At 43.9% G+C, this 8,998-nt stretch overlaps 1 protein-coding gene across 2 annotated transcripts in view; it reads right to left on the bottom strand.

Moving 5' to 3' along the window:
* Positions 1 to 207: 207 nt before the first annotated feature.
* Positions 208 to 8,998, bottom strand: part of Eif4enif1 (eukaryotic translation initiation factor 4E nuclear import factor 1) — a 42,889-nt gene continuing 34,098 nt past the window's right edge. For both annotated transcript variants that reach the window (XM_052736294.1, XM_052736293.1), the window contains exons 13-19: positions 8,457 to 8,536; positions 7,760 to 7,899; positions 5,502 to 5,586; positions 3,960 to 4,092; positions 2,268 to 2,612; positions 1,486 to 1,650; positions 208 to 943 (exon numbers count right to left, since the gene is read on the bottom strand). In XM_052736294.1, the coding sequence (XP_052592254.1) occupies positions 705 to 943; positions 1,486 to 1,650; positions 2,268 to 2,612; positions 3,960 to 4,092; positions 5,502 to 5,586; positions 7,760 to 7,899; positions 8,457 to 8,536 (1,187 nt within the window). In that variant the 3' untranslated portion in view covers positions 208 to 704. The remainder of the gene's footprint in view (positions 944 to 1,485; positions 1,651 to 2,267; positions 2,613 to 3,959; positions 4,093 to 5,501; positions 5,587 to 7,759; positions 7,900 to 8,456; positions 8,537 to 8,998) is intronic.

Raw genomic sequence — 8,998 nt, 5'->3', positions numbered from 1 at the left:
CAGTTGGGCAAACTGAAAATAAGTTTAATGAAAGGACTGAAAAACCAGTCCTTAGAATGCTTTCCCTACAAAGCATTAATATTAATTAAACTAATGCTATGGGAACTTCACATGCAGTAAAAAGTCCAGAACTTCTAAATGTGACAGAGAAATCTACTAAATATCTTGGTTCAGTATTAGAAACGAGAGATTCATGGAGGAAATGAATACAGAACCAGTCACTTTATTCACACGCGTGGCATATGCAACTTTTAATAAACCAAAAGAGAAAGTCCCAAATATACAAGTGAAAAAAAAATCAGTTGACACAGGCCTAACTAATAGCTACTTTATGTACAGCTGTATAAGTTCAAAAAAAGCTATCCTATACGTATGTACAAAAGTTTATACACAGGTCTGTACATAAGGGTCTGTACATTTTATTTCCTCAGAACCCTTAGGTGTCACCTCTAGAAGACACCAACACTTCATTCACATATTTTATAAAAGAAAGACATCGAGGATTAATAATGTGTCCCTTGTATTTGGACCATGTAGGCGCCATTTGATTGGTTAACAGCCTTCTGTCATGTAGATCCCATAGGTATGTGTCCCCCCCTTCACACAATGTGCTCCAATGTAAAAGCCCATAAAGAAAGATGGGGAATGAGCATCATGACCAGGGTGCCACCATAGGTCCAGATGAGTGAGCCCGCCTGCCGTGCTCACTGTCTGTATTCCAGTTCATCTACACTGATGACTTTGGTGGGCATAGAGGGCAGAGGCTGCTGTAGCACATCTGAGCCAAACCATTTGGCAAGGCCCACAGGGGAGCTGCTCCTTTGGCTGGTACGATGCTCCAGCGGGGAGTGCATGTGGGACAGGCCTGACCTGCTGGGCACATTCTGAGGAGTCTGAACATTGATAGCTGCTGCCTGGGAACCAGAGCCTGGAGGATGCAGAACTATGGAGAGAATAGTGTCACTAGTGCAGTAAAGTAGCCCTGTTTACACTCCCCACCCATAGAAACGTCACAAATCTAGTAAGAGGGCCCTTGGCTACTCTCACTCCCACGTTCTGTTGTCACGATTGATAGTATTTTCTGACCTACTGTGCTGGAGTAGTTTGTTACTTTCAGGGGTGGAGTTTCTTACCAAAGAAAGGATTTACTCCAGGGCTTCCTAAAGTGCAGAATGCTAGATGACTTAACATAGGAAAGCTAAGGTACTCCTGTAAACCCACCAAGGGTGACATGACCACATCTCTGGAGAGAGTCTCAGCCTTCAAAGGGGTGGAAAACAAAGCCAGAGCATGCCTGCCTCCCACCGTCCTTGCAGTGATGATAACCTCAAAGGCTGCTCGGGTCAGTTCCCGTCACCCGTTTCTCTAGTGACACCTGTTCTTACTAAGACAAGCTAAGAACAAAGAGTCAGGGATCCCTCCCTGCTACTGAAGTTCCTCCCCTTGTGGTGTGGTCAGCTAGCCTGGCCCATCCTTGAACCTTACCTGAGCGCTGCAGCTGCTGCTGCATCACTGCCAGGTGCAGAGGGGTCCCGGGACGAGGGTTGAGGAGAGGGTGACTAGCAGCAGAGAAAGGGTACAAAGGTTGACCTAGGAGTGGGCCAGATATTCCCTGTAGAGGAGTCATGTCTATCCCAGGGGGAAGCACACCTGATGGGAAGAAAGAAGAAACTTCTGAGGTGGTGTACAAAGTGCAAATATGACCTCAAGATTTTGCCGATCTGGAAACTTGTTAGAATAAAGAGCTGGGTAGCTGGGTGTGGCGGCACATACTTTTTAAAATCTGTTTTTTTTTTTTTTTTTTTTTGGTTTTTCGAGACAGGGTTTCTCTGTGTAGCTTTGCGCCTTTCCTGGATCTCGCTCTGTAGACCAGGCTGGCCTCGAACACACAGAGATCCGCCTGCCTCTGCCTCCCAAGTGCTGGGATTAAAGGCGTGCGCCACCACCACCCGGCACTTTTTAAAATCTTTGAAAGGCTACTTCATTTTATTTTTCAAGACAGTTTCTGTGTAGCCTTGGTGGTCCTGAAATCAGGTCTACTAGAACTCAGAGAGCCGCCCGCTTCTGCCTCCATACGTGTGTCAGGACACACAAGTACACACTCAGACACAATTGTAAATGAATGCCAAGCCAGGTTTCCGAATCTCTTAATGGGCTAAGGGGTTGAACCCACTACTTAGGTATACCTACCATAATGCAAAACATTTAATTAGTGGCAGCAATTTTTATGCAATGTCCACTGACCACCCACACCCAGTCAGACTCACCAGCTTGGAGCAAACTTGGAAGATGCTGTGGATGTACTCCTTGGGCTATCAACCTTTGGACCAAGCCTGGGTGAAGCTGGTGAGCAGGCCGAACAATAGGAACATGAGGGACCAGGGGAACTTGGTGGGTAGGGCGAAGAAAAGGTGTTCCTGGAACTGGGGGTGCTAGGGTGGGTGTTTTTCTCCCAGGTGCTTTAGGTCGATAGTCTTGTTCTTTGGTGTAACGGTTGTTCTGGGACAGTGGGGTGGAGCACGAAGAACGCTGTAATGTCGAAAGTTTAGGATTTGTCGTAGGAGAAGAGTCGTGATCAATACTGGGTATGGGATTAGATGACACCAGGTTCTCTGTAAGGATTCAGTCAGAATATTTTGGTATTGAAACCATTTCCCGATTTATTTCGATTCCCAACAGCCCAGCAAATGTTTTTAAAAAGCTGACAATTCTTCGTTGATTCCTCTTAACCAGTTAGAGGATATCATGGAATGTGATTTGCCTTAAATGTAGACATGTATACTTGCAACTCTCCAAAAGCCCAGGAGAGTTGAGTTAGGGTCACAAAGTAGTTAAGGTCTCGAGCTAGGACTAGATGCCAAAATTGTGTTTAGTTTTAACCTCAATTTTTTAAAATTTTATGTATATAGATAGGTGTTCTGCCTGTACCTATGTTTGTGCGTCATGTGAGTTCAGTGCTCACAGAGACCAGAAGAGGGTACTGGATACCCCAGGGCTGAAGTCAGAGATGGTTGTGAGCAGCCATGAGAGTGCTAGGAATTGAACCCAGGTCCCAGGAAGAGCAACCAGTGCTTGCTTGGAGCCATATCTCCGGCCTGTAGATGCCAAGTTTTGAGGCCTTCTAATTCCTTGCTGGAATAATGGGGTGTTTTGTTTTGTTTGTTGTTTTTTTTTCCTTGAGGAGTGTTAGACATGAACCCATGGCCTTCTACATACTAAGCAAGTATTCTAACACTAAGCTACATTCCCAATGCATAAAGGGTTTCTGATACAACCCAAAAAACTCAAAGATTCATGACATAACATTTAAAAACAAAAAGCATAAATTATCAGGTTTAGGAGGAAGTCCCTTATATCCCAGGACTTGAGAGTAAGAGACCAGTAGGTCTTTGTGAGTTTAGAGCTACACAGTGAGATCCTGTCTCAAAACAAAGCTACCAACCATACAACCAAAAACCTATAACAGAAAAGAAAGCCTGTATATTCTATACACCCTTTAGGCAAAGGACAGCTACTGGTAAAACCAGGCCACAAAAGCGGTCTGACTTAGTTAAGTGTCTTGCTCTACACCAATGGCACAGCAAACAGTATCTTCAGTTCACATGGAAGAGCTGGGCTAGAGACACAACACAGAAGTGCTGGATGATCTTAAAGAACTGAACCCACACGGCTGCTCACAACCACCTGGAACTTCAGGTCCAGAAGTTCTGATGCTCTCTTGTGGAGATATACCTGTAGGCAATATACTTAAAATGTTAGAAAGAACTGAACTGTATTAATATGACAAATGAATTTGTCATTCAATTTGGTAGACTAGTAGGAATCCTAAGCTAGCTAGCACTGTTAGCCCAGCTGGACAGAATGTCAAGCCAGCAAGTCTGACTGAGCTCACCCAACCCACCTCCCCGATACTGCAGTCATGCATGTCTACGTTCTGACACACACAAGGGGAGCGGTACCTTCGCTGGCCTTCTGAGTATCCTCTTTAGCATCACCAGGAACCACTGTTCCAGGTGCTATTTCTTCCTTGCTTTTCTCTCTGCTTTCATACATCTTCCGGATCACTGAGGTAGGGGTGAAGGAAGGAGAGAGCTGCAAAGAAGAGGGGCACAATTAGCACACTCAAGTACCTTTCTCTAATATGACGCCAGGGCTTTTTTGCTTTTAGATACTGGGATTTAAACCTAGGATCTTGCACATGTTTAGAAGTACTTGACGACTGTGCTATGCAGCACCCGCCCTTGGGCCTGGCTTCACCAGTGAAGTCATTCAACAGAGTGAAGAGTCACCATTTTGCATACATGGGCAGAGGCAACTCTAATGTTCTGGTCTATAGCCACTGGCAGAAAACACAATGAGGCAAATAGTCATTGTCCTAAGAGTTTCAGCCCTTGTTCACCTGTAGAAATGGGTCTGTCTCTCTTCTCAGGTTTATCTAGAGTCAGGGATGGGGAGAGAAGGGGACGGGCATGGCTGGAACTGTACCTTGGTAAACATGGAAGGGATGTTTCAAAGACAACCTCAGAACTTATGATACCCCTTGTTCCTAGGTTTCTGTTTTTTGTTTTTTTTTTAAAACAATTGCATACAAGAAAATTCAACTATCTTCACTTAGGACTTACCAATGAGGGTCCTCTGTTCTTGTTTCTGTTTTATTTTTAATGATTTTACTATGCATATGCCCAAAATTTTAAAGGTAGGAGACAAGATGTAACTCATGAACAAAACTCCTTCTAGAATTTCTCTAACGCAAGAGGCTTTTGGGTTGTTTGGTGCAGAGACCCATATGGAGTCCTGAAGCATAGAACAATTGTTTTTTTCCCATTTGTCTATCAGCTTTGATTAGATAAAAAAGGTCTGAAGGAGTGGAAAAAAAAAACAAAGCCAGTGGTAACGCTAGATTTACCACGTCGAATAAGCAAACCTGTAACAGAAGAGAACTATTGGCGGACTTGCCAGCATGTTCGCTGAACTCCCTGAGAAGTGACCAGTCACCCCTCTCACCTCCTGCCTCACCTTGTCCTTCTACTTCCCCACACCAGCTGTTCGGGTTTGTTTTTTAGACAGGGTCTCGCTAGGACCAGGTTGGCCTTAAACTCAAGAGATCCGTTAGCCTCTGCCTCTCAAGTGCTGGCATTAGGTGTATGTCACCAGGCCCGGCCCAGCTGTATTTTTAAGCACTGATATCTTCTTGTGTCCTGGCACAAGTTCATCTATCTCCTAGAGCATACTTTCCTCAATGTAGGGACTTTACTAGAAAGGAGTTAGGGGGAGACCTAATAAATAGATAGGCATAAAAGGTCAGTATTCCTGTGGAAGGCATTCAGAGACACAGGGAACACACTGGTATAACACAGATAACCAGATGCAGAAATCTTTCTTTTTTTTTCCTTTCTCCCCCAGAGCTGAGGACTGAACCCAGGGCCCAAGCGCTCTACCACTGAGCTAAATCCCCAACCCCCAGAAATCTTAAAGCCATTCAGTTACTAAAGGTCACTGACCATGCTTGTGATGGAGGCAGCGGGAGCTGGGGAAGAGGAATTTCCTCGGTGCATGGGTGCTGGTGACTTTGATACTCGCTGTTGCCTGTGAACAGATCAATTAATAGTGTCAGCTCCAGACTACTTAATGCCAAGTCAAAAACCATGTAACTGAAGACCAGTCTAGGAACTTAGCACACCTTTCACTTATCCAATTTAATTTCTTAAACACTCAAAATATGAAAAAGTAATGTTAAGCCGGGCGGTGGTGGCGCACGCCTTTAATCCCAGCACTCGGGAGGCAGAGCCAGGCGGATCTCTGTGAGTTCGAGGCCAGCCTGGACTACCAAGTGAGTTCCAGGAAAGGCGCAAAGCTACACAGAGAAACCCTGTCTCGAAAAACCAAAAAAAAAAAAAAAAAGAAAAAGTAATGTTAAATTCTGAGGGAAGACAAAAGTTCTGTGTGGTAGAAGCAGTCAATAACCCAAAGCAAACCAAGACGGAAGATACCAAACAAGGTATAGTGGGAAAATAAAGAAAGGATTGGAGGAAGAAGCTGCATTAAGCTAGGTGAGACCAGTAAGAAGCTACAAAGGAACAAAGGTTCAGAGAGAAGGCACAGGGACTTTAGGCATGTGGTGTTATCTGGGCTGATATATATAGTTTAGTTGTAAACTACACCAGTGGGGTTAACAGCCTTCATTCTGGAGGCTGGTATACTCCAGAAGGTAGGGGGCAGCACCAATTAGCATCATCTGCAACGCAACTGGTGCCTATCTCAAATCAAACTGAGAACTGGAGTGTCCATTCATCATGCCCTACCACTTCTGACCTCTGCCTATGATCAAACCTGTGAAAGAAAAATTACTTTTGAAAGGTAGGGTCTCGCTACATAGTCCTGGCTACTCTGAAACTCACTATGTAGAACAGGCTGGCCTTCAATGCAGACATTCTCCTGCCTCTGCTGGGAGGCACTATCCCAAGCCATTCTATTTATTCTCCCTTAGCCTGGAAGAAAATGGGAAACAGGGTTGACATAGAAACAAGTTGAGAAAAAGCTTATTTATATGCACTCATGCAACCTATACCTATCGTTAATGACTGAAATCTTCTGACTCGTAGGCAATGATGGGATCCTAAATCTGTAAGCTTTCCAATCAGTATTCATTAACTACGCTACCCTGAGATGAAGTCTGAGAACATGAGCAATGTATTCTAAGTGTACATGGGAAAGAACCCCAAACCTGGGGGTTTCACAAAAGTTATCATTTACATTTATTTATTTATTTATTTATTCATTTATTTATTTATTTATTGGGGGGTTCAAGAAGGATTTCTCTGTGTAACAGTCCTGGCTGTCCTGAAACTCACTCTGTAGATCTGCCTGTCTCTGCCTCCTAAGTGCTGGGATGAAAGGTGTGCATCACCACCACCCGGCTCCTTTTTATAAACAGAGCATCAATGTGTCAGGCAACACCGTCAGTGCTTGAGACACAACAGTGAACAAAACTCACATCTCAAAGAAATTATCCTCTTATGGTGCAGGGCAAAGGAAGGAAAGAGCCAGGGGTGGGGTGTGGGGTGGTGGTGGCTGCAGGCTCCATCACAATCCCAGACACAAGAGGATTGCTGGGAATTCCAGTTCAGCCAAAGTTACAGAGTTCAGACCCTGCCTCTGCCTTAAAAACCAAACAACAACAAAACAGCAGAAACAATGACTAGTGGTGTGGGTGTGTAACAGAGTGCTTGTCTAGCATGTCCAAGGCCCCGAGTTCAACACCTGGCACAGTAAAAAGAAAAAGAAATTAACTGGTAGAAAAACTATAAATTTTAAAAATTATTCACTTGTAACTAATTGTAAGGTCCAATTATGACACTATTATGATTTAGCTAACTAACTCAAGTCATTTACAAATTAAGAATACAAAACTATACAGAATAAAAAAAATGAAAGTAGTGATTATTTTTAAAGGTTAGACAGTGGTTACTTCAGAGGGGGGCAAAGTGATAACACTGGCACAGGGCACACAGCAGGACCTTTAGAATTCAACTGTATTCCTCTATTGACAGCATCTGCAGCGGGATGGAATTTCCATCTTACAGTGGATCACCATGTGCAAGATATATATATACAAGTATATATATGTGTATATATATATGTATATATACACATACACACACACACACATATACACACATATATATATGTGATTTACCAATCTCAGAAGACTATTTACAAATCAGTACCCAAATCTGCATAAGTAGGATTAATAGTTTACCTGTTTCTGAGTCCGTCTCTGGTTCTATCCACTTGTGGTTTGTTAAAACCAGGCTGATAGAAGGATGTTGTCTGAACTGCAAGGTCATGTGGGAGGGCCAGCCCCTCCAAAGCAGCCTGCTGCAATTCTAGCTGGCTCATCTGCTCAACAGAATAGCAAGGGACAATCAGTGAAATACGAGGAAGTTCAATTTTCCACAAAGGTCTGTCTCATGGCTTATAAGACAGCTAAGAAAACAATATTACAAAAACTAAGCTGTTACGCTGCTGTCCACCAAACTATAATTTTTAAAATTTAAATAGTGGGATGAGAGATGGCTTAGTGTTTAAGAGCATTTATTGCTATTACAGAGTATCCAGGTTCAATTCCCAGCACCCACATGGCAGCTGACAAATGTTTTAACTCCAGTTCCTGGGGATCTGATGACTTTTTGAAAACTCCTTGGGCGATGAGCACACATGTGGTGCACAAACATAAATGGAAGCAAAGCATTCATACACATAAATCTAAAATTTTTTTTAATTTAAATAGAATTCATCACTCAGCAATTTTCTCCTCTGAATGAACTTGAACTAAAGTATCATTGCAGAGCAAACCACGTATTTCATTGTTGCAATTCAATTCTCTACCCCACAAGCAACAGCAAGGGTGAAAAGGCAAGGAGACTGGACCGGTCTGAGGAAGAGCTCAGCCTGACCTGGGCTGTGACAGGGCTCATGGGCTTGCGCATGCCTTGGAATGGATCTCCAAGTAGCTGCTGGGGTCCTGATGGGAAACCTGCCAGGAAAGTTCCAGAATCAATGAATGTCAAGCATTAGTGCCTGGGACAGCATAAGCATCCCCACCAGCATGTTGATGCTTGCTCAACAGGGAAGTGTTGCTTCTTTGGCCTGATAAAACGTCTTCCCCTCTCCTCCCACAGTGTGTGTGTATGTGGACCTTAAGCAAAGTTCTTAATGGCCTCAACTGCTGGTGTAACCTCTTCTTTCCACTAAGCTGTCACCTGTGTCCTTTTCAGAGCTGAGAGCTCTCTGGCTAAGAACATTTCCATTCAACAAAACAGCCATGCTTGACAGGCCAGCTGGCATTCAAGCAGAGTCCAGAGCTCCGAGGGCCAGTTTCCACACAAGTCTGTAGGACTGTGGACAAATACTAAGGGATTGGATTGGCCAAGGCAAGAAGCTTGGCAGCCTCCGGTGGTTTGACGGCATAAACACTAAGACAGTTCTCTGGAAGTGC

Source organism: Peromyscus californicus, unplaced genomic scaffold, assembly GCF_007827085.1.
Source record: "Peromyscus californicus insignis strain IS unplaced genomic scaffold, ASM782708v3 Scaffold_13__1_contigs__length_99412109, whole genome shotgun sequence".
NCBI lineage: Eukaryota > Metazoa > Chordata > Mammalia > Rodentia > Cricetidae > Peromyscus > Peromyscus californicus.
This window is presented reverse-complemented; position numbering and strand designations above follow the sequence as displayed.